At 46.9% G+C, this 25,778-nt stretch overlaps 1 protein-coding gene across 3 annotated transcripts in view; it reads left to right on the top strand.

Moving 5' to 3' along the window:
* Positions 1–25,778, top strand: part of RETREG1 (reticulophagy regulator 1) — a 94,218-nt gene that overhangs the window by 33,223 nt on the left and 35,217 nt on the right. For all 3 annotated transcript variants that reach the window (XM_030207272.1, XM_030207282.1, XM_030207291.1), the window contains one exon: positions 25,548–25,674. In XM_030207272.1, the coding sequence (XP_030063132.1) occupies positions 25,548–25,674 (127 nt within the window). The remainder of the gene's footprint in view (positions 1–25,547; positions 25,675–25,778) is intronic.

The raw sequence follows: 25,778 nt of genomic DNA, 5'->3' as shown, positions 1-25,778 counted from the left end.
AAAAATGTTTGCTGAAAATGGACGTGTGGCAAAATGAAAATTGCCGCACGTCTATTTTGGGTCTGAGACCTTACCACCAACTATTGACCTAGCAGTAAAGACTCACGCGCTAACCAGGCAGTAATGACCTATGGGCGCCAAATGCCACTTGGCGCGCGTCCGATACGCGCGTCTGAAAATAAAAAATATTTTTCAGATATGTGCATCGGACGTGCGTCAAAAATGAAATCACCACAAGAGCCACACGGTAGTCAGGAGGTAACTCCATTTTGGCGCTCGTTGGGCACACATAGACGCTTACTTACGCAGCTTAGTAAAAGGACCCCTAAATGAGTAGCAGAAGCAGGAGCGCAGAACCAGGACAGAGGGAGAATGTGTGCCTGAAAAGTGTCAGTGTGTTCATCTACATGTGTGACTGAAGAGCAAGAGTGCATATGTGTGTGAAGGGCGAGTGCATGTTTGTGTCTCTGCTGGGAGCAGCCTCAAACAGAGCTTCTCTTTGAATATTTGGGCTGGAGTGAAGGAAGCCACTAGTAAGAATGGGTATGTGAACATACTACATGAAGGAAGTTTTCAGCTTGGGGAATTTACCCAGCTATTAGCTATTAAGTTACCTGAGCAAATTCCTTTGAAAACTGTCCTAATATTTTCTTCACTCTGTCTACATCCTTTTACAAGCACCAAAGAGAGCTAAACATCAAGTTTCTTCCATTAAAAATTTTTTTTTCACAGATAAAATGTTGAACATTTATAGCTCAGACACATTGATCGGTGGAGCAGTCTACGTAGCATCTCTGGTTTGTATCAGAGGCAGTGGAGGATGCATGCCTATGGTCTCTGGCGCCCCCCTGCAGACTATCAGTTGGCGGCGGCCCTCCCCCCCCCCCCCCCCCCCCCCGTGAAAATGATCGCTCACCACTTGCCACACTGACAGGAATTGTCAGCAATATTCTTAGAAACAAATTGCTATACATTGCAAAATAAGATAGCAGATGTAAATTCTTAAAGTGGACATATTCCAAACACTAAAATGAAAATAAAATGATTTTTTTCTACCTTTGTTGTCTGGTGACTTTCTTTTTCTGATCATGCTGGCCCAGTATCTGATTCTGCTGCAATCTGTCCTCTTAACTCCGTTTCCAGGGCTTCCTTTCCATTTATTTCTTTCCTTTCCTCCTTTCTTCTTCATTTCTGGTCCTCAGCTTCTGCCTATTTTCTTCATCCATGTGCAGTTTTTCTCCTCTCTTCCTTTTCCCTCATTTCATCTCCTTCATCTTTCTTCCCTCCCCTCTATGTCCAGCAATTTCTCCTCTCTCCCTGAGCCCTGCCCTCCCAATCCATGCCCATCCATGCTCCTCTGTCCCCTGCCCCCTCCATTCATCCTTTTCCAGCAATTCCCCTCTCTCCCTGAGCCCTGCCCTCCCAATCCATGCTCCTCTGTCACCTGCCCCCTCCATTCATCCTTTTCCAGCAATTCCCCTCTCTCCCTGAGCCCTGCCCTCCCAATCCATGCCCATCCATGCTCCTCTGTCCCCTGCTCCCTCCATTCATCCTTTTCCAGCAATTCCCCTCTCTCCCTTCCATGACCTCCCCCACTTGCATCCATGCTCTCGTCTCTCCCCTGCCCTCCCGCTCCCATTGCTCAACTGCCCGCCCTCTTCTCTCCCCCAACATCCCTTTTCTTTTTTTTTCTTTTTAAATTTACCTCCGTGGCGGTTCCGGCAGCGCAGCATCAGTGAAGGAGGCGGCGCTGCGCTCCCGACGTCAGAAGAAGGCGGAACACAGCGAAGGGAAGGCTAGAGACGTCGGGAGCGCAGCGCCGCCTCCTTCACTGATGCTGCGCTGCCGGAACCGCCATGGAGGTAAATTTAAAAAGGAAAAAAAAAAGAAAAGGGATGTTGGGGGGGGGGGGGAGAAGAGGGCAGGCAGTTGAACAATGGGAGTGGGAGGGCGAGCGAGGTGAGCATGGTGCGGCGGCGCCCCTCAGAGGGAAGCGCCCCCCTGCCATGCTTACCTCGCTTACCGTGTTGGAACGGCCCTAGGAGGATGAAAACGACTTGCTCCACTTTCCTGGTTCTCAGCTCACTGCTCCAGAGCCGCCAAGTTACCCAGTGCCAAGGGGACTTTTTGGCTGGTTGTTTTTGATGTTACATGTCAATTCAGTGCTATTTGTATTCCTTGACTCAGTGCTACATGTTCCATAATGCGCCTGATGGGGTAATCCGAAATCCAGGACTGGCCTCAAATCTCCCGCCTGGACCTGGGGAGCTTGGCAGCTCTCCAGTTCTAATCATTAAGCCCCTCCATTCAAAGCAATGCTCATTCACAACACTAATTACTGCTGCCATCCCTGCAGCTTCAGTAGACTCTGCACTTTTCCCTGCTACTTCTGGAGGTGAAATGTGTGTGTGTGTGTGTGGGGACCGTGAATGAAGATCTAATTGGGGGGGGGGGGGCAAGAGTTAGGACTCTATGGTAGGGGGGTCCACAAATGTTTGTTTACCTAGGGCACAATATAGTGTTAATCCAGTCTTGAAGGGGTTACCATATGGCTCCAGAAAAAGGAGGACAGATTGAACCAGTCTGGTGGTGGGAGGCGGGGCTGGTGGTTGGGAGGCGGGGCTAGTGTTGGGCAGACTTCTACGGTCTGTGCCCTGAAAATGGCACATACAAATCAAGGTAAGGTATACACAAAAAGTAGCACATATGAGTTTATCTTGTTGGGCAGACTGGATGGACCGTGCAGGTCTTTTCCTGCAGTCATCTACTATGTTACTATGTACTGTGTTACTATGTTACTTCCATTGCTTTCAATGGAAGCAAAACCCAGACTGGATCAATGTGTCCTCCTTTTTCTGGAGCCATATGGTAACCCCATATTAATCCTAGGGTTGGAATCAGGCACTGCAGAAAGTGACAAGCATGCATCAACCTACTACTACTACTAATAGCATTTATATAGCGCTACCAGACGCACGCAGCACTGAACACTTGACATAGAGAGACAGTCCCTGCTCAAAGAGCTTACAATCTAGGTAAAACAGACAGACAAGACATTACAGGCAAGGGAATTACAGGGTAGAGAGGAACAGGGAGGAGGAGAGCAAATGAGTAGCGGTTAGGAGCCAAAGGCAGTAGTGAAAAGGTGAGCTTTCAGCATAGATTTAAAAACAGGTAAAGAAGGAGCTAGACGTATGGGTTCGGGAAGACAGTTCCAGGCATAAGGTGCCGCAAGACAAAAGGAACGAAGTCTGGAGTTAGCGGTGGAGGAGAAGGGGGACAACAAGAGAGATTTGTTCAGAGAGTGAAGTTCACAGGAAGGAATGTAGGGAGAGATGAGAGAGTAGAGGTAGTGAGGGGCCATAGAGTGGATGCATTTAAAGGTCAGCAAGAGGAGTTTGAACTGTATATGGAAGCGGACAGGGAGCCAATGAAGTGACTTGAGGAGTGGGCTAGTGTGGGCATAACGATTCTGGCAGAAAATAAGTCGAGCTGCAGAATTCTGGACAGATTGGAGAGGAGAAAGATGATTGAGTAGAAGACCAGTGAGAAGTAAATTGCAATAGTCTAGGCGAGAAGTAACAAGGGTGCGAATAAGGGTTTTGGTGGCGTGTTCAGAAAGGAAGGGGCGAATTTTGCTAATGTTGAAGATAAAAAAGCGACAGGTTTTGGCGATTTGTTGAATATGAGCAGAGAAGGAGAGAGTGGAGTCGAAGATGACACCAAGGTTACGAGCCGAGGAGACAGGGAGGATATGGGAGCCATTAACAGAGATAGAGAATGGGGGAAGAGGGTAGGAGGGTTTAGGGGGAAAAATGAGAAGTTCAGTTTTAGCCATATTTAATTTGAGATGGCGTTGAGACATCCAGGCAGCAATGTCAGACAAACAGGCAGAGATTTTCACCTTTAAAAAGATACTAAATGATTTTTTTTTTTAGTTTCTCTGGGGTAGAGGTGGACTGACAGTGAGCTGGGCAATAAAGGTCATTGGATCTTCCCAGCTCATTCCCCCCATACAGATCACTGAATTAGGAGTTATGCACATATTGTGAAATGATGTAGAGAATTTTGCTGGTTTTGTATTTGATGAAAAATGTCATTAAAATTAAATTTAAAAATATGAAGCAAGTAAACTGGATAGAGCTGTGAAGGAGGAAAACAAGGGTAGCATTCATAATAGAGGTAGCTATGTGAAGTGATGATTCTATGAATCAATGTGTGAGGGAAAAAGTTTTCAAGTATCAAGAAATAGCTCAAGAAAATTGTGGAAGATAAGTATTTCTAATTGTATTGGGTGGCTCAGACCTCATGAAAAGCAATTTCTGAGCACACTTTGGCAAGTTGTCTGTACATATTACATCCTATGAACTTTAAAAGCAAGCTCTCTTTGGCATGATTCAAGTATTCCGGTAAACATCCTATCTAATAAAACGCACCTCCAACGTTCTGAAGCTGACTGCATGGCTGTCTGGCTGAGGCATTCGTGCACTGCTCTCCTGTAAGGCTACTGAACGTCACGTAGTTCCGGGAATGTCAGCCGCAGCACTGACCAACTGCACGAGGCCCCACCCCTGCTGCCCTCGCCGCAACGCCACGCCCCCCCAGGTCGCCGCCACCAGGCATGCAGGCTTGGCCCTTCTCTCTGTTAGCTCTGGTCCCGCCCTCATTTCCTCTTGGTCCCGCCCTCATTTCCTCTTTCTGCAATGAGGGCGGAACCAGAGCTAATACAGAGAGAAGGACTGAGGCTGCACATCTTTAAATGCTGCTTTCCTGTGAAGATGATTTTTAAAACTTGGAGCGAGTGCGGCTGGAACTGGGAGGGAGGAAGGGAGGGACAACGACCCTAGAACTGGGAGGGGGACCCTGGAACTCAGAGGGAGGGGGGAGGGAGCGGGGAGGGGCGGGGTGACTCTGGAACTTGGAGGGAAGGGGGGCGACCCTGGAACTTGGAGGGAGGAAGGGGGGACGACCCTGGAACTCGGAGGGAAGGGAGGGGGACGACCCTGGAACTAGGAAGGAGGGAGGGGACGACCCTGGAACTCAGAGGGAGAGGGGCCCATGGCACACACTCTCTCACAGACACACTCGCACCTAGTCTCACTCTCTCTCTCTGTCACACACACACACTCGCACATTCACTCTCTCTCACACACTCAGTCTCACACACACACTCTCAAACATACACACTCCAAGGACAACCTTGCTAGCGCCCATTTCATTTGTGTCAGAAACGGGCCTGATTTACTAGTTAGATCATACTCTATATACTGTGGCTAAGGAATGAGGTTTATTATTGTCATGGTCTGCACAAATCTTAAAAGTTATAACCCAAAGAACAGAAGGGAAACCAAGGTGAAAAACCGAAACCCAATCTGTGTGCAATGGAATCTTAATAAATAAAGCTATACTTGATCATTGCTGAAAATAAGCACCAATAATTATGGGGAGATACACCTCAAATTATAATTTACTGAGGTCTTTTGGATTCATTCTTTTTCAAAGATTCAGTTGCCTGTGTTTTTGCATAATTTGGGAAGATAATTAGATTGTCTTTCAGGCGTGGGAGTAGAAGGGACCCAACATTGTGTAATGGATGAATAGGAAAATAAGTGTCAATTAAGTGTTGGAAATGCTGCTTGATGCCAGCAACAATGGATTAATCTGTTGCAGTAAGATGCTTGAGCAACGGGGCACCTGATGGAAGGATGTTGCAGATGGTAGAAGTCTGATCAGCAGACAAGACTTTTGTTGCCACATCAAAGGCAGACAAGACATAAATGATGTTATTTTAACAGTGCTTCATTTAAATCCAAAAGCAGCTTCTGCAGTTTATTGTTGAATTCAGCTGCCAGTTGTCTAAGATGTGTTAATTTTTTACATATTGATACTAGCATTTTATAGATACTGTGTCGCGTTCTCGAGGACCTTGGCATTCTGTCAGGCTTCTTCCCCGGGAGCACTGGGTTCGTGAGTCCTTGGGCCACTACCGTGGAGCAGCAGTGGCAGGCAAGGTCACCTTCAAGGTAGAGATGAGGCAAGACTGGACTGGAACCCCGGACTGGAGTTCTGCACAGGAATACACAGGACTGGAACGCACCGGACGGGTGTGCACTGGAGTGGAGCCCGCTGTACTGGAACACACTGGAGTGGAGCCCACTGGACTGGAACCCACAGGATCAGAACCTGCTGGACAGGAACACACTGGACCTAGGCTTCACCTACGCTTAGCCACCATTCCCCGAGGGTTGAGCCCTCAGGTTCGGGCGGCCGGCAGGGCTTACAGGAAAACGGAACTGGAACTAGCAGGCAGGAACAACAGGAGTCAGGATACAGAAGTGGCCCCAGGCACCTAGGTGAAAGCAAGGCAGACAGGCAGGGAATGTCCGGGTTCCGGGAATGTCCGGACAATGTAGCAGTGCACAGAGCACTCTAACATACCAGGGACCTTAGACAATGCAAAGGCTGCAGTCTCTAAGTGCTTAATAAAGCCCTTCAACACCAGAGGCGCAGTAACTATGGAGGCTGTTCAGGCACAAACCACAGAGCAGGCAGAAAGCACAGTGAAACACAGAGAGGCTTCCCACACCCAGGTGTAGTGTAGTGAAGCAGCCAGCACACAGAGAGAGAGAGAGCGAGAGCTAACCCAGGCAGCACCCACAGGTGCAGTATAGTGAAGCAATTAGTGTCATGCTGCTGGATGCAGCCAGCACAGAGAGCCAGAGCTAGCTCAGAAAGGACAGACAGAAGAAACAGGAGCCAGCTAGGAAGCTGACCCCCAGGAACAAGGTAAGTCTGAGGGTGGTCACGGCCACAGACGTGACATACTGTTCCATCTAGTTGGAACAACTTGTTTAAGGCCAGTCTTAAACTTTTAGACAATGACAGGAGGACAAAGCTTGTCCCTGCCCCATTGTCATTCTGTATTTCCAGCCTCAAACCATAGGCAGGAAACAGTAGATCAGGGTGACACTTCTGAATCCCGTCTGTAAAAAGAAACAGCTTAAACGTGTTGACTGGGTTAGTACAACACTGCTGTAAGTATGTCTTCTGTGTCTGAAAGGCTGGTGACATCTTGCGGGAGGGCTCTCCCTGTGTTTTTAGGTTGCTTGTACCCCTCCCAAATTAGCATATACTAGCCATCCACAATTTGGGAGGATAAAAGAAACCAAGGCTACGTGCAGATGAGAGAGTATTTTTATTTGCTTACCAAGTACAGATACAATTAATAGTTTCTCATGAGAGATCAGTACAGTTACCTAAAGAGATAAGCAGCAGAATTAGAACAGTATTTCAGAAATGCAGACAGTGAATATAGTTTGTTTCAGACAATGATTTACATGACTCTTTCTCTGCAAACTATCCTTCTCACAGATTATTATCTGGTTCCTAGCATCTGCTTTCCTAAACCTGTTTAAGCCACATTCTCCCTTTTTGTTTACACTTGTTTCTTTCCCAAGCCTGCTTGCCCATAAGTGTATCATAATAGACCATAAATTCCAGAGTCCTGCAGGCTCGTCAATCTCTGATAGATTCCAGAGTCATACTTATCAGTCTCTGGCCTTTTAACCCATTCCATAGTGCATGACTGTGCTCATAATTCTACACCTGTTACATGGGTCAGGGCCCGGGAGGCTGAGACCAACAAACAAAATTCAAAGCTAGGAGCTGTGTTATATATTTTCCTAACTTTTCCTCCAAGCCTGAAACTCCTCCTAGCTTTCTAACTTGGCCACTCCCATTTCCTCTGGTTAGTGACAGGTCTTACAGCTCACTTAAGTGTACCTTTCTGCATGGCAACCAGTGAGATCATCAGCTTCTCTTTTATACTTTCCATTGGAGGAACCTGGTAGAATTTTCTATGCAAAAATCCACAGGTTCCTACACATACAATTAGATGAAGTATGCCTTACAGTTTTGCAGACAACTGTATCTCCATGTTCAACATATTTGTAAAAACATTAACACCAGAATTAGAGTGTTCCTAGACCAGTGGCTCCCAAACCTGGTCCTGGAGGCACCCCAGCCAGTCAGGTTTTCAGGATACCCACAATGAATATTCATGAAAGAGATTTGCATGCACTGCCTCCACTGTATGCAAATCTATCTCATGAATATTCATTGTGGATATCCCAACAACTTTATTGCTCTACAATTCAATCCACTTTGCTTTTTAGTAAAACAACATTTTTGAAAATGACTGTCACTCATGTGAGTGCACTTGTGAGTCATTAATCCAAAACAGCTGAAAAGGTCCAACAACTGCACTAACAGGAAGTGGATGGTTCGGTCTGATAAAACGTTCCTTCAAATCAGGCCCGGTTGCAGTATTACTGATATCTTCTGACTGGGTCTGCAGGTATTGATCAAGGGAATCTCTGAAACACTTGATTTCCTTATAGCAAAGAGTACTTTATCATCATTATTATCATTATCATCTGCATTAGATGTAGTGTTAATTTATCACTTGCATCTTCATCATGCTGTCCAATTACAAAGAAAGCTTTCACAAAGTTGGAATCATCATCTGTTGTTGCTCTAACAATTTTTTGTGTGATGGCAAACTCTGAATATCTTCAAGCAGTGGCGTACTAAGGGGGGGGGGCGGTGGGGGCGGTCCGCCCCGAGTGAACGACGCTGGGGGGGGGGGGGGGGGTGCCGCGCGTCTGTCGGCAATGCTCATTCTCTGTTCCCTCTGGCCCCGGAACGGGTTATTTCCTGTAATGGGGCAGAGAGAGCAGGGAACGAGCGTTGCTGACAGACGCACACCCCCCCCCCCAGCAGGTAAAGATGCACCGGGGGGGGGGTGTCATTTCGCTGGGGGGAGCTGCCCCTTTCACGTCCCCTGTCCCGCCCCTTCCACGCCCTCACCTCCCCCCTGTCATCTCTCTCCTCCCCTCCCTCCCCTCCCCTTACTCTGCTATCCCTGGTGGTCTAGAGGTACCTCTTCGGGGCAGGAAAGAGCCCCCTCTTTCCTGCCCGGAGCTGCTAGCTGCCCTGCATCCTGTCCTGTGGTGAGTCCGGCTCTCGGCGTTTCAAAATGGCCGCCGAGAGTTGCAGTCTCACGAGGCTGCTTCAACTCTCGGTGGCCATTTTGAAACGCCGAGAGCCGGACTCACCACAGGACAGGATGCAGGGCAGCTAGCAGCAGCGCTCCGGGCAGGAAAGAGGGGGCTCTTTCCTGCCCCAAAGACGAAGAGGTACCTCTAGACCACCAGGGATAGCAGAGTAAGGGGGGGGGGGGGGCGCATCGGCGATCCGCCCCGGGTATCAGCCCCCCTAGGAACGCCACTGTCTTCAAGAACTAATGCAAGAACATCAAATGCGTGGGAACCCTTCAGGCTTAACACCAGACAAGCAGACTTCTCTAAAAACTTTATCAAGGCAGTGGACAGTCACCCCAATGTAAATTTTTCCATGTGATGACCAGCAATCTGTTGTGATAGCGATATGTATCTGTTCACCAAGAACTGTTACCAATTTCAGCTTCATTTCCGCTTTATAGTGATCGAAATCACTGTTCTGTTTGGCTGGAGACCACTAAGCAGTTCAAAAAACACAGGCAACTCCACTGTTCTTATAGACTATATTCACTGAACAGCAAAATTTAAGATGAGTTGATCCACTGTTTGCGTGAGGAAGTTTGCAATAGCAAAATGCTACTCCTGGTTTTGCTGTTTCATTTGGTTTACTGAGGAATCATCATTTCCATCTTGCTTCTGCTTTTACTTCTTACTTTTAACTGCAAGCAACAGATGAGTAAAAGTTGGCAAAATTATTACTTCGGTAAAAGTAAAAGTAACACATTTTTCCTGTACTTCTTTACAAGTAAAAGTGACAAAACTTTTATTTATGTACAGTAACTAGTTATATTTACTTAGTTACTATACAACACTGGCACTCTCGTGCTTAGGAACTTCTCAGGATTCTGAATATAAAAGGGATACAAATGGACCTTTGAGGTGTCACATTCAAGTTTTCATGGCAGCAATGGCGCAGTAAGAAAAACCGACTAATAATGAAAACAATTCAAAAGATCAATGGGACAGATCCAGCTGGTAGCAGAACATCTTATAGGCAAACCTACCTAAATAGCTGTGTTGGCTCGGTGTCCTGAAAGTGGAACTGTGAGAAAAACACTTCCTGTCCTGATCCTCTCTGTATTCTCCCATGTGCACTCCAGATAAAACAAAATCAATTGTGAAGCAGGCTGCGCAAGAGCTCTGCATGGTTCAGATCCCGCCTCCTTCTGATGAACACTTGGGGCGGGACTGGCCAAAAGTCATACAGAGCGCCTGCACGGCGGGGCTCCATGAGCAGTTTTCTTCTGTCTGGGCCGCCCAGTACGCAGAGGATCAGGCCACTGACAGGTACTGCCACGGTTTGTGGCTGTTGATGCTTTACGCAGGTTTCCCAAATAGATGCCGGCCCACGGCACAGGAGAGTCTGGAGCCGGTCAGTAGGAGGAGGAGGAGGAGGGGGAGATGCTTTATAACGTGGGTGAGAGACAATGGGCCCCCTTCAGCTCTGAGCCCTCAGACACTGCCCGGTTGTCCGAATGGTCAGTCCACTATTGCTCTGTGGTAGAGGTCAAAGTCCCAATTCATTGCATGCTCAGAATACTTCAGCTTGAATTGTCAGTGGTTATATTGGTGTTGGAGTTTTCTACTAAAATGATTCATTTAATGATTGGAAACTGAACTTTACTAGTTTTGTTTTTGTTTTCCTGCATCATTCTTCTCCATTTTTTTAATGTGCTGCTTTATGATTGTTTCGTCAGTAAACTTCTCTGGTTAAGAACAAATAGCTGGATTTTGGATTGTAGAGGAGTGATCTCCTGGGCCAAGGCCTCCCAGCCAGAGGCGTAGCTAGGTGGGGCCACGGGGGGTATGGGCCCCCACAGATTTAGCCATGGCCCCCTCTACTTTTGACTTTTTCCCGCCGCAACCGCCAGGTACCTTTGCTGGTGGGGGTCCCCAACCCCCACCAGCTGAAGTCTTCTTCAACGCCGGTCTCCGGTGCGTTCGCTGATCTGTTTCTGTGAGTCCTGACTCCTGACATCCTGCAGGTTGGCGGACCCCTGCCAGCAAAGGTACCTGGTGGTGGCAGCGACAGGAGAGGGTTGGCGGGGTGGGGGGGGGGGGGTGGGTTGAAAGTGGTGGGGGAGGGTTGGTGGTGGGAGAGGGGTCCAGAGCCGAGGTGTGGGGGGCACAGTTTAGCCCACCGCAGACCCTCCCCTGCCACTTTTGAACCCCCCTCTCACCGCCAACCTTCCACCACTTCTGACCCCCCCCCCCCCAGCCGCCGACCTTCACCTGTTGCCACCGCTGCCGCCAGGTACCTTTGCTGGACGTCAGAAGTCAGGACTCACAGAAACAGATCAGCGAATGCACCAGAGACCGGCCGGCGCTGAAGAAGACTTTGGCTGGCGTAGGTTGGGGGACCCCTGCCAGCAAAGGTGCGTGGCAGCGGCGGCGGCGACAGGGGAGGGTTTGCGGTAGGAGGGTGGGTCGAAAGTGGTGGGGGAGGATCGGCGGTGGGCTAAACTGTGCCTCCCCACCTCGGGCTCTGGCCCCCCCTCCTGCTGAGGTCTGGCTACGCTCTTGCTCCCAGCTGTTGCTGGTCCCATCCCAGAAACCTGTTTCCAGATATTGTGGTCGGTTGGTGATTTTTGCTGCAGGCTATCCTGCTTTATTTATGAAAAGTAAGCAGGTTATAATCAAACATATATAAAATCAAATTGACTAAAAATGATAGAAACTCTTAAACAATCCCAAATCAGAGGACTTTTAAATACAAAAGCTTGCTGAAACATAATTCTCTATCCCCCTTCATTCAACTTCAACTCTGGTGGCAGTTTTTACTCACTCCCCCTTATTAGACACAGTAGCCAGAAATTTCTCTCCTACATGGATGGATGGGACGACTTCCCTATGAGGAAAGGCTAAAACGGCTAGGGCTCTTCAGCTTAGAGAAAAGACGGCTGAGGGAAGATATGATAGAGGTCTATAAAGTAATGAGTGGAGTGGAATGGGTAGATGTGAATCACTTTACTCTTTCCGGCACACTCCTTTTAGTGAAACTGAGCATGTTCAATTTCACTAAAAGGAGCGTACAGGATGTGAGGGGAAGAGAGCAGGGCAGGCAACGCGGTGGCGCTGGAGACCGGTGCTGGACGAAGGCTTCAGCTGGCAGGGGTTGGGGACCCCTGCCAGCCAAGGTATTTGTGGCGGCAGTGGGAGGGGAGCGGCAGGGCAGCAGCGGGACAGCAGACAAAAATGTGCCTCCCCATCTCAGGCTCTGGCCCCCTCTCTCCGTGAGGTCTGGCTATGCCCCTGCCCACCACTGAGTGAAGAGAGTGCCGACTGGATATTTGCAGGTACCATTCCCTGGCTTGTCGGATCTCTTTAGGGTTTGGAGGGGTGGGGGAGTAGTGGGGGAGTAGTGGGCACCTTTGGCTTTCACTTTGTTCTCTCGGATAGGGGTTTCTCTTTCCAATTCCCAGTCCCACCCTTTCTTACTGGTTTCCCACACAGATGCTTATCTATCATGGAGGTGATTAAAAGACAAGACATTTACAAATGTAAAATGTAATCTACATTGAAAAATGCCATGCATATAGCCATTAAAAATTTTATAGCAGCAATCATCTGAAAATGTAAAACTTAAAACTCCTTCTCTCTTCCACCCTCTCACAAATAAATTTAACAAGCTTGTTAAAAAGGAATTAATTTAAATTTGTAATTTTAATTTATTAAGTTTCTGTTCCATTGTACCCACAGAGTTCTAAACAGATTACAAGCTGATAGGTACATAATCACAATACAGCCTTACTTGTAAACATGCTAGATTTCATGGTCCAACTTGTTAAGAATACTTTTTACTTTGTAATAAAAAAAAGTAGTTTTAAGAGCTGTACTTTTTTACTTGAGTATTTTTTTGATAAGATCTTCTACTTTTACTTCACTACCTTTGAAGCCAGTGCTTTTACTTTTTACTTAAGTACTTAAAAAAAATGTATGACCCCCATCTTTGCTGGTCAGTATTTGACCTCCTGACTGACCATTCTGTTGTAAGTTCGATAGGCATCCCAGGATCCACCTCTCCCAGGGCCAAGCATAGGTGTTGGAACAACATCTCGGGATGGGGTAATCCAGTTTCCAGGTATTTTTGGGATACATCTCAACTTTCGTGGTTCTCTCTGATACTGTGGTGGACCTTCAAATGGGGACCAAGTCAACTTCCCTATCAAATGCAGCGGAATAGCTGTGGGGGCCCATCTCCGAAACATCAGCTCTTTCTTCAGATCCACAACTCTCGTAACGCACCGGGCTCTCACGCCATCGGTTTCCGGCCATCTCCACAGTTCTGCTTCCGCTGGGCTAGGAGGCGGTCGGCTGGGTATGCAGTAGCTGTCCTATCAAGGATTCCTTGGCCTTGAGGTGCCCTGGGCATGTTCTCCTCTCTACCTGGGCCAATAGCTCCAGTTTTTTCATTGCTCCGGTAACTTCCTAACTTGGATGGGGCCCTTCCCAGACTGCTATTCCTGCAAACCAGGTCCCCATTGACGCCAGAGGGAATCGGTCTGGGTTCATTCCCAGTTGGGCTAGCTTCCCACCCAGTCTCCACTCCAGACATGTCCTCCTCCAGTGGAGCACTTCCTACCATCTCCAGAACTCCCTCTCTTAAGAAAAACTTGCATCCGCAGCCACAGCATTTCAGCGGGATTACTATGTGCTCACTCTGGTCTGACACCCACGGCAAACAATTCAGCCCACTGAGCTCCCATCTTCGGTGGATATTTCCACCCAGGCCATAAGTCAATGTGACATACTGGGGTCTCAGATGAAATGTACTCCTAATTTGATCACACGTCTTTCACTTGTCTCTGTGCTTCCATGCTCCAACTCCTTTCTCTGCACGTGCATGTTGATTTTCTGGCATGTCCCCACTCTGTATCACTCTCTTCACTGGAAGTTCCCTCCCCCAGCATGCTGACAAACACAGGCTCTATGTCAGTGAGTGATGAAAATGTGGCAGCAAACTCCTCTTCCGGTGAATTCTGCTGCTGGTGGGAAGAATTGCCATGTTGCCACACACTCTCTCCCACCCAACTCTGCCCCCAATGTTACTCACACTTCTCTGGACTGAGCCATGCCATGATCTTTCCATGTGGCTCATTTTTGAGGCAGATAGGGCTCAGCACAACTTCGGATGTTTCCTTTAATTGTTTTCCCTCAGGATGTAACTCGGTGCAAAAAAGTCAATCAGTCTAGAAGAATATCTCCACTATACTTCTTGATCCAATGTCTTTGTCCCAGGAAAATTTCCCTTTTCACCCCATGTGATGGGGCCCAATTTTATGTAGCCATTGGCTCGTCCCTCAGTCAGGACCACTGGCTAACTTGGTCAGGTACCTGGGACCAGGAGTCATAAAACAGATGGGAGACTTCAAGCAAGCTGGGCACAGGCCGGGCCAGGCTAAATCCAAGTAGGCCGAGGGGTACTCTTTTCTGGACACTCAAGTCCACTCTCATTCATAAACAACCAGCAATCATTGGACTAAACTTTGAACTGGTTTTTTACTTAAGAGTAACTTGAAAACAATTCAAAACACAAAATTGATATGTACAGCCAGAGCACATAACGGTTTCAGATTAGCTTCAGATGCAGTCTCCTTTCATTGCCCAACTTGACAGGAAATGAGTATTCTCCTCTGAATACTCATTGAATGTCCTGCCAGAAGGGAGGCTCTCCTGCTCCCACTTCTCCTACCTGGGTTCTTTTTTCCCCCCAAGTACCTTTTCTTGTTCCCAAGTCAGGAGCTCCCTGCAGGCACCCCTCTGCTCTGTAGCAGGGGCTTCATCCACTGAATGATCCAGAAGCCCTCCTTTTTGTGTCCAGGACTTTCCCCTTGGTACTAGGGTCTCAGTGTGGGTGGGCAACCAAAGACTTCAATCACTTTCATTACCTCCTGGCCCTACCCAAAACCACCCACCAGGTTGACAGTCCCAGCCCTCCTTGGCTTAGTGACCACCCTGAAAATCCTTCCTCCCACTATCCCAGGGCAGGGACATTTTCAAGGGGGACACATTGATAACCAAAGAACCAAGAAATGCCTACCAAGAGCAATCCCCACCAAAAGAGGGGTTACGAGAAGCCTCTTTTGAATTGTGATATTATTATTATAGCATACTTGTGAAACTTTGGATTTTCTCCAAAATCCAATTTTCCCTATGAACTTTAGACATTTTAAAATATTTGTCCTGCAAATTTTTCACCACAACTTCATGGAAATATTTATTATCAACAAATTTAGAAAAATTGTAGAAAAACCCTGACTTGCATTTTGGGGTTCCCCCCCCCCCCCCCAGGGCTTTTAGTTACAACTTCTGTTGGACTCACACATTCACTAGATTTGCTGCTTCTGTACACACACTAGCAGGAGATCAGAGTAAATTGCACATAAATCATAAACAGGGTAATTTTATGACAGGGCACCTCTAATAATTCTCAAAAATATGCACCTATTTTATGCATATTTTATAATGGCAAATATAGACACCTATGTGCCTTTGGGAAATGAGCTACCAGAACTGCCCCCAATAGCACACATTTTTTTGCACAAAGTTATACCTTCTCTAAGGGAAACGTAAACATGTACATACACTGAGGGCAGTTCTATGACAGGGTGACTGGAAGTACTATTCCCTCCAAACTGAGTGGGGGTCTTCCAGCTGCTTTGCTACCTGTAGGGGATGGTGCTTCACATTGTTCAATCTCTAGGGACAGGCAGTTCCCTGGAGTCCTGCAGAACTTGCCTGTCCCTCACTATTGAAAACATAGTAAAACAGCACCCCCCACTGGCAGGATTGTAGGTGGAGGACTCCCGCTCAGTTTAGAGGGAACAGTGACTGGGAGGAGCCTAGTTTATAAAGAAACTGAGACCCTACTTTCCTTTATGCCATAATAGCCTAACTGGGTACACATGTGCTTACTATGTAGGCGCCAATGCTTATGCCAGCCATAGAGCCACTTTAAGTGTTAGTGTCTAATTGTTGCAGATACACACGTAACTTTATATTATTAAAAAAATACAAGTTTGAGGCCCGCCCATCTGTACACCCCCTTGCAAATATGCACTGTAGATATTTGCAGAGTATCACTTAGGCAGAAGTTATGGAGTTATGTGCGTGCACATACATGCATCGATGCCATTATTCTAAACAATGTTCTGCACTCTCAGTGAGGTGTGACTGGCATGCAGTTTAAACCAGAGTATAGAACATCACTATGATAAGACTGAGAACTCTTGAACCAAAATCTTCTTTAATGCATCAGGGGTTGTAGACATGGGTGAGCCTGGGCCCACTCAGTCTCGGCTCAGGCCCACCTGAAAATTCTGACAACCTTATGGCTGGTGGGGATCCCCAAGCCCTGCCAGTTGAAGATGTCCTTCGGCAGCCAGAACAAGTGATTTTCCTATCTGCTTTGGCTGGTGGTGCTTTCCACCCATTGCCGCAATTCCAAACTCCCCCCCCCCCCCCCCCCCCCCTCATGCATATGCTTGTTTTTTTGCAAATGCCTGAAAACCAAGCATGTAAAGGAGGGGAGAGGCCAGCATGGTGGCAACGGGTAGAAGTGCCGCCAGCTGTAGCTGGTAGGAAAATCACTTGTTTTGGCCGCTGGAGGACATCTTCAGCTGGTGGGGCTTCGGGATCCCCTGCCAGCTCGGGTATTTATTGTATTATTTGGGGTCAGTGGTGCAGGGCAGGGGCAAAAAGCACACATACGTGGGGGGGGGGGGGGGGGCACAAAGTTCTTGTGGGGTGGGGATTATATGTCCACCCAGTTTGGGCTCAGGCCTACCCAGAATACTATGTCTAGCTGTGCTACTGTAATTCAGTAATCAAACAGGGAAAACTAACCTACAGTTCAGATGTGCTGGACAAGAGTTTTTGCCTTGCAAACTGGGAGTCTGTTCTCTACCAGAGCTCTCTCCCTGCATAAGAGAAGCTGGGAGGAATCCACACTGAGAATAATGCTGTATATACGTGTATACTGGTGAAATCTTTATAGCATCATAGTAGCTTGAAGGGGGTCATACAGCAAAGTACTGCATAGGCAGATTCAGTTCACAGAGGAGAATGCTGCAGACCTGATGGAGAGAGAAGGGGGAGGGGCAGCTAGCCCATCATGCACAGAAGAACAAGGCAAGCCAATAGGAAAAGCCCCATAAGACACACGGATCTGGGGCATGGGCTCAGGAAGAGCCCATTACAAAGAACTACAAGATTACAGAGATTTGTAGTTCAAAGGCACAACCTTAAATTAAAGGTACAAGCAATGTGTCAGTTACAGACAATGCTTAACATATACTCATAATCTGAACAATGTACATAATATTCATAATCCAAATCATACATTCATAACCTGAATCATAATCATATATTCATAATCTGAACCATAGTTACCTGATGCTAGGGTCCACCTTAGCAATCAGCACTTAAGAAAAAGATCTGGGTGTCATTGTAGACAATATGCTGAAATTTTCTACCCAGGGTGCAGCAGCAGCCAAAAAAGCAAACAGGATGCTGGGAATTATTAAGAAAAGATGCAAAATAAGACCAAGAATATTATAATGCCTCTGTTTCGCTCCATGGTGCAACCCAGTGGCGTACCAAGGGGGGGAGGGGCGGTGGGGGTGGTCCGCCCCGGGTGCACGCCGCTGGGGGGGGGGGGGGTGCCGCGCGCCTGTCGGCTCTTCGTTTTCATGCTCCCTCTGCCCCGGAACAGGTTACTCAGGGGCAGAGGGAGCATGGAAACAAAGAGCCAACAGGCGCGCGGCACCCCCCCCAGTGGCGTGCACCCGGGGGGAGGGTTCTTTCGCCGGGGGGTTGCGCTGCACCTGGAGAGGGTATTTCGCCGGGGGGGGGGGGTTGCGCTGCACCCGGGGGGCTGGGCGCATCGGCAATCCGCCCCGGGTGTCAGCGCCCCTAGGAACGTCACTGGTGCAACCTCACCTTGAGTATTTTGTTCAATTTTGGTCGCCATATCTCAAAAAAGATATGGCGGAATTAGAAAAGGTTCAAAGAGCAACCAAAATGATGATGGATGAAAATCCTCCCATATGAGGAAAAGCTAAAAAGCTTAGGGCTCTTCAGGTTGGAAAAGAGATGGCTGAGGGGAGAGATGATTGAGGTCTACAAAATCCTGAATGGTGTAGAATGGGTAGAAGTGAATCGATTTTTCACTCTTTCAGAAGGTTCAAAGACTAGGGGACACTCATTGAAATTATATAGAAATACTTTTAAAACAAATAAGAGGAAATATTTTTTCATTCAAGGCATAGTTAAGCTCTGGAACTGGCTGGAAGCTAAGGTAGCAGTGGTTAGAATATCTGGGGTTAAAAAAAAGTTTGGCTAAGTTCCTACAGGAAAAGTCCATAGTCTGCTATTGAGATAGACATGGGGAAGCCACTGCTTGCCCCAGGATTGATAGCATGGAATATTGCTACTATTTGGGTTTCTGCTAGGTACTTGTGACCTGGATTGGCCACTGTTGGAAGCAAGATCAGTAGCTAGATGGACCATTGATCTGATCCAGTATAGCTATTCTTTTGTTCTGATGTAATAAACAGCCTGCCTCCATGCAAATGGGGGCAGAATATACATGAGCATGTAAATATTGGCACTTATGTTATAGAATTGCCCCATCCCCTTAATTCCATGAGCTTGCACATTGTTCCACTTAGAGGGGCATAATCGACCAGAAACGCCTATCTCCATGGGCGTTAATCTCCGAGAACGGGTCCGTGAAGGGGCGGAGTGAACCGTATTTTTTAAAAAAAAATAGACGCCCATGCTTTATTCGCCAAGGTGTGAGCTGGGCGTTTTTGCTTTTCACCGATAATGGAAAATGAAATCGCCCAGCTCAAAAACGAATAAATGCAAGGCATTTGTTCGTGGGAGGGGCCAGGATTCATAGTGCACTGGTCCCCCTCACATGCCAGGACACCAACCGGGCACCCTAGGGGGCACTTTTACAAAAACAAAAAAAAAGGTAAAAGAGCTCCCAGGTGCATAGCACCCTTCCCTTGGGTGTTGAGCCCCCCAAATCCCCCTCAAAACCCACTGCCCACAAGTCTACACCAGTACTATAGCCCTAAGCGGTGAAGGGGGGCACCTACATGTGGGTACAGGGGGTTTGGGGGGGTTGGACGACTAGTAGCATTAAGCAGCACAATTGTAACAGGTAGGGGGGGGATGGGCCTGGGTCCACCTGCCTGACGTCCACTGCACCCCCTAACAACTGTTCCAGGGACCTGCATACTGCTGCTTGGGAGGAGGGTATGACATTTGAGGGTGAAAGTAAAAAGTTGTGAAACATCATTTGTTGTGGTGGGAGGGGGTTAGTGACCACTGGGGAGTCAGGGGAGGTCATCCCCGACTCCCTCTGGGAGTCATCTGGTCATTTAGGGCACTTTTTGGGGCCTTATTCGTCAAAAAACAGGGTCCAGGAAAAGTGCCCTAAATTCTAGCTACAAACGCATCCATTATCGGCGAAGGGCGCCCATCTCTGTTCGGGTGATAACCACGCCCCAGTTCCGCCTTCACCACGCCTCCGACACTCCCCCGTCAACTTTGTCCGCATCCGCGACGGAGTGCAGTTGAAAGCGTCCAAAGTTCGGCTTTCGATTATGCCGCTTTATTTGTTTTTGTGAGAAGAACGCCCATCTCCCGATTTAGGTCGGAACTTGGGCGTTATTCTCGTTCGATTATAAGCTGGACAGTGTGCAAAGTTATGCGCACAAATTATAGAACAGTGCCACTTACGTGTGGTCCGTGAAGGGGCGGAGTGAACCGTATTTTTTAAAAAAAAATAGACGCCCATGCTTTATTCGCCAAGGTGTGAGCTGGGCGTTTTTGCTTTTCACCGATAATGGAAAATGAAATCGCCCAGCTCAAAAACGAATAAATGCAAGGCATTTGTTCGTGGGAGGGGCCAGGATTCATAGTGCACTGGTCCCCCTCACATGCCAGGACACCAACCGGGCACCCTAGGGGGCACTTTTACAAAAACAAAAAAAAGGTAAAAGAGCTCCCAGGTGCATAGCACCCTTCCCTTGGGTGTTGAGCCCCCCAAATCCCCCTCAAAACCCACTGCCCACAAGTCTACACCAGTACTATAGCCCTAAGCGGTGAAGGGGGGCACCTACATGTGGGTACAGGGGGTTTGGGGGGGTTGGACGACTAGTAGCATTAAGCAGCACAATTGTAACAGGTAGGGGGGGGATGGGCCTGGGTCCACCTGCCTGACGTCCACTGCACCCCCTAACAACTGTTCCAGGGACCTGCATACTGCTGCTTGGGAGGAGGGTATGACATTTGAGGGTGAAAGTAAAAAGTTGTGAAACATCATTTGTTGTGGTGGGAGGGGGTTAGTGACCACTGGGGAGTCAGGGGAGGTCATCCCCGACTCCCTCTGGGAGTCATCTGGTCATTTAGGGCACTTTTTGGGGCCTTATTCGTCAAAAAACAGGGTCCAGGAAAAGTGCCCTAAATTCTAGCTACAAACGCATCCATTATCGGCGAAGGGCGCCCATCTCTGTTCGGGTGATAACCACGCCCCAGTTCCGCCTTCACCACGCCTCCGACACTCCCCCGTCAACTTTGTCCGCATCCGCGACGGAGTGCAGTTGAAAGCGTCCAAAGTTCGGCTTTCGATTATGCCGCTTTATTTGTTTTTGTGAGAAGAACGCCCATCTCCCGATTTAGGTCGGAACTTGGGCGTTATTCTCGTTCGATTATAAGCTGGACAGTGTGCAAAGTTATGCGCACAAATTATAGAACAGTGCCACTTACGTGTGTAACTTAATTTAATAATTAGCTGCTAATTGCTGTTAACCCACATTTTGGCTATAATTGGTGTTAATTGGCACTAATTAGTGGTTATGCATGCAACTGCCTTCCTTGAGATTCTAGAAATTTACCATGCAAAATCCATAGCATGCAACTGCAAGGGGGAGGGCATGGACCTGTGAGGGACATGGGCAGGTTAGAGGTGTGCACAGAAGTTATGCGCACATATTACAGAATACTAGCAGTTAGACATGGGCATTTACACTAGTCCAGTGGTTCCCAAACCTGGTCCTGGAGGCACCCTAGCCATTCAGGTTTTCAGGATCTCCATTATTAATATTCATGAGAGAGATTTGCATGCACTGTCTCCATTGCATGCAGATTTCTCTGATGAATATTCATTGTGGATATCCTGAAAACCTGACTGGCTGGGGTGCCTCCAGGACCAGGTTTGAGAACCACTGGACTAGTCATTGAGCTAGTGTAGGAGCTCATGACTGAAGTGAGGTGTGTGACTGCAGACTTGTGTTAGTATTGTATAAGAGGAATTACGTGCGCTTGCTAATATAGAATTCACACTTAGCACTCAGTATCCTGACGTCTAACTTTAGGTGACCCGTAGATAATTACTCCCTATGTGTGTGTTTTACGAAGTACAAATGTATCGTGCAACTCCGCCTCAGCCTCAGCCCTGTCCAAAGGGACACACATGTGTGGAATGTGTGAGAGTATGTTTGATCTTGTCAGTAAGAACTTGCAGTCCAAAAAAAGATGGTATATAATCCCAATACACTAATACACAAGTATCACTACTAACTACTACGAACAATTTATTTTGAAAACTGTTAACTGCATTATTTTGATGTGGGTTGTTCAAGAAATTATTTAAATGTTATATGATGGTGACTGAATGCACTTTATGTAATTAGGTGATAGAACATATATTTAGGAGTTAATATTCATGTTTATATTAAAGGAGTTTCTTTTAGGACCTGTTACTGCAAAGGAGCCTATAGCAGACTTTGTAAGCTGTCTGTTTGGCTATGCACTTGGCTATATGAGGTCCTTTTCTCCTAATATATAAGTGGTTATAAGTCTCTATTTTCCATACATATTAGTTAGTAGTGATCTTGTTAGGTATACTAACTCGTATCTGTGTATTCTTCTGTGCATTTCTCTAAGAGCCATTTTCAGCTTTTAAAATGCTTTATGAAATTTTTTTCCAAAGCACCCAGGGTAGTAATTTTCATTCCTAGTTTAGTTATTAGTAGTGACTAATCCTGGATTAAGTGTATGTTTGGAGATTTGAAGCCAGCTCCAAGACTCTTGGGTGGGGGATAGAGAAATTACTTACTGTGCAATTGTAAACAGTTCATGGAATGGACTAGCTAATCCAGTAATAGGAAGGTGAATATGTGAAAACAATATTGGGAAACAGGTCTACTAGATCACAGCTGCAGTAGGGTAGTACCAGGACCAGTCAGGTTTAGGACTGACCTAGGCTGGGTGGTACTCCTAATCTAGACTTCTATTCTAGCGTTTACACAAGAGACCAAATTTGATGCAATTAAAAATAAATTATTAAAAAGCCAAATGCCTGGAAGCTGTATGCTGCTGAGCCTTTCCATGATGACAGAGGACTAGAGTAGCATGATAAATGTTAGTGTTTCCTGTATGATCCCAGGACTTCTCCTATATGGGCTTATTATAGATTCCCATACAGTGCTAGTTTCCACAGAGCTGTTGAGCAGTCCAGGGCAATCCCTTTTGGTTTTTCTGTGGATGTTACAGTACATCATTTTGGATATGACAGATAAATTCTGTGTAGCCCCCTTCCTGGCGGGGTGAGGATTTGTCCCAAGGTACACAAAAAGATGGGGATAAATTTAAGGGTTTCTGGTGGACAGCACAATCCAGATTTCCCAGGAACCTAATTAGTTGACTTTAAAGTAATAACTCTAAGCAAATCTTAGGCCAGAGCAGGAGATTATTTTTAATAAAAACACCTTTTATTAGGTGATATCTCTAAAATCAAGTACATACATTACAATGTACCAAAATAGAATACAGTATGCCAAAATGTCCTTTCCTCGCCCCATTCACTCATTTGGTCCCAGGCAGGGCCCTTCTCACTGCCCCCCACTTGAATTCTCTTCTGGGATCTTGGTTATGCCCCTTCTGTTTTTTTCTTCAGGTCCTGGACTGGGTACCCTAGATTCCTCTATAGTTTCCTGCAAGACACCTTCACAAACACTTCAAACAGTCTCTGCATGGTACAGATCTCCACATGTAAAACACGGCTGTCTAAAATCAATATTTACATGTGTAAGTGCTGCTATTGAAAGCGAGGAGTAGGAACTGAATCAGGCTCTTCAAAACAGACCAAAGACTCTTAATACGGAGTACAAATTTTAATAGAGGATAACTCAACACAGTACTATGTTTCAGAGCCTCAGAGAGGGGGGGGGGGGGGGGGGGGGAGGGACATAATTTCCCGGCCCAGACCTGGAGGAACAGACACAGCAGGCCTCTCTTCTTCACAGTCTGCCGCATTGCCTTCCCCTGCAGGCTGCTTTTCCCCTCAGGCCGCGCATGCGTGACCTGAGAGAAAAAGCAGCTGCAGGGAAAGGCCACGCGGCAGAAGGAAGAAGAGCAGCGCTGGAGGACAAACTTCTGCTGGCGGGGCCTTGGGATCCTCGCCAGCCAAGGTACCGAACAGTTACGGCAGGCGGGTGGCAGCAGCAATTGGGGAGGGTGGGGCAGCGAATCCTGGGGGGGGGGGCCTGGCGGCAGCGATGCTAAGAAGGCCCAGCGGTAGCGACGACCCTGTGGGGGGCTCAGTCTCTCAGTGGCCCTGCTACATTTCAGCACTAAAAGTGTTTTTTTCAGGAGTCTTGGTGGATGTTCCGAAGCGATATCACTCGCAACACTTCTCAATGGACTTTGTAAGGACCACAGAATTTCATTTTTGAACATATAACAATAATGATTGTCAGACACATACACCAAGACTCAGGCACTTTTAGTGTCGAAACACGGCACCGTGTTGAGTCATCCTCTATTAAAATTTGAAATCCGTATTAGTACATAAGTACATAAGTAATGCCACACTGGGAAAAGACCAAGGGTCCATCGAGCCCAGCATCCTGTCCATGACAGCGGCCAATCCAGGCCAAGGGCACCTGGCAAGCTTCCCAAACGTATAAATATTATATACATGTTATTCCCGGAATTGTGGATTTTTCCCAAGTCCATTTAGTAGCGGTTTATGGACTTGTCCTTTAGGAAACCGTCTAACCCCTTTTAAAACTCTGCTAAGCTAATCACCTTCACCACTTTCTCTGGCAACAAATTCCAGAGTTTAATTATACGTTGGGTGAAGAAAAATTTTCTCCGATTTGTTTTAAATTTACTACACTGTAGTTTCATCGCATGCCCCCTAGTCCTAGTATTTTTTGGAAAGCGTGAACAGACGCTTCACATCCACCTGTTCCACTCCACTCATTATTATATACCTCTATCATGTCTCCCCGCAGCCATCTCTTCTCCAAGCTGAATAGCCCTAGCCTCCTTAGTCTTTCTTCATAGGGAAGTCGTCCCATCCCCGCTATCATTTTAGTCGCCCTTCGCTGCACCTTTTCCAATTCCACTATATATTAAGTGTCTTTGGTCTGTTTTGAAGAGCCTGATTCTGTTCCTACTCCTCGCTTTCTTCTGTGACTTCTCATGGGACATTGGTGTTCTTTCCACTTTGGTGGTTTTTTTCTAAGTGCTGCTGTTTACAAGTGGATATGTTGGGCAGGTCTTTATCTGCCGTCATCTACTATGTTAAAGTAAAGGTCTGTATGTTAATTTGCATTTGTTTTGGAAGCTTCTCTGGTTATTCTAGGAAGGTGGCAATATAATATTTTTTATGATAAAATATATATGTATATTGTTTTTATTTAACCGTGTTATCCACCTCCTTTCAAATACCAGAGTGGTCTTAAATAAAAGCCATTGAACAGCCTCAGAACCTGGCAGAGCCTGTTGGACCTCATAGAAAGATGTGTATGTCTAACTTTAAATGAGTTGCTTTTTATCCTACTGTGACCTCTTGTCCAGACTAATGTCAACTCCTGTGTAGTAACCTCCTGCCCTCTGGAGGTCTGTGCAGCCTTTTCTCAACAGCATACAGGGAACATAAGAGCAGTGACAGCAGCTGATCTACAAAAAAGGTCTGTTAAATACATTTCAAATACTAGTCAAGACAATATCATTATTACTTGCCTTTTCAAGTTGGTTTTAATTCCAGCAGGGGTATTAACCTGCTTGATCACTCCCACTATTTTGAATCTGAAGTAAATTAGATGCCACTGAGCCTGGCATTCAGAAACCATGTCAGGGAACTATGACTGTAACATAAACAGCTGGAAAGAGAGGTTTCAACAAAGATGGATTAACGTACGTGAAGGAAAAAAAATGAGCAAATGTGAACACAAGGGCAGAAAATAGAGCTAGAAAAAAAAGACTGAAAGGCAGTGCTAAAGTCAGCAAGCACACAGCAATACTTTAAAGTCTGCCTGGGACTTCTGCTATCAGTATAAGCCGAACACTAATTTGTAAATTTGTTTTTCAGATTTCTCCTGAGCTGTTTCTGAATTGAGTGTATTTAATGTTTCTCTTGTGTGTCTGTTTGAATTTTTTCAGCTGGGAGGTGATGGACTCTAAGCCACACTGCAGGCCCGGACTCAGCCAGTGCATCGCAAACTCCTGGTCCAGCTGCACGGTATTTCTGCAAGAGCTGTCTCTCTTCAAACAGCAGAACCCTGGCAAGGTAGGTGGCAAAAACCAGACATTCCCCTGTTCCACGTCATTCGGAGTTTCAGACATGCCCTGCTGAAGCACACCATAGCAGTATTTTTAAACATGGGTATTCTA

Source organism: Microcaecilia unicolor, chromosome 1 (genome assembly GCF_901765095.1).
Source record: "Microcaecilia unicolor chromosome 1, aMicUni1.1, whole genome shotgun sequence".
NCBI classification, from domain to species: Eukaryota; Metazoa; Chordata; class Amphibia; order Gymnophiona; family Siphonopidae; genus Microcaecilia; species Microcaecilia unicolor.
The sequence above is the reverse complement of the archived record's forward strand: the minus strand, read 5'-3'. Positions and strand labels throughout refer to the sequence as shown.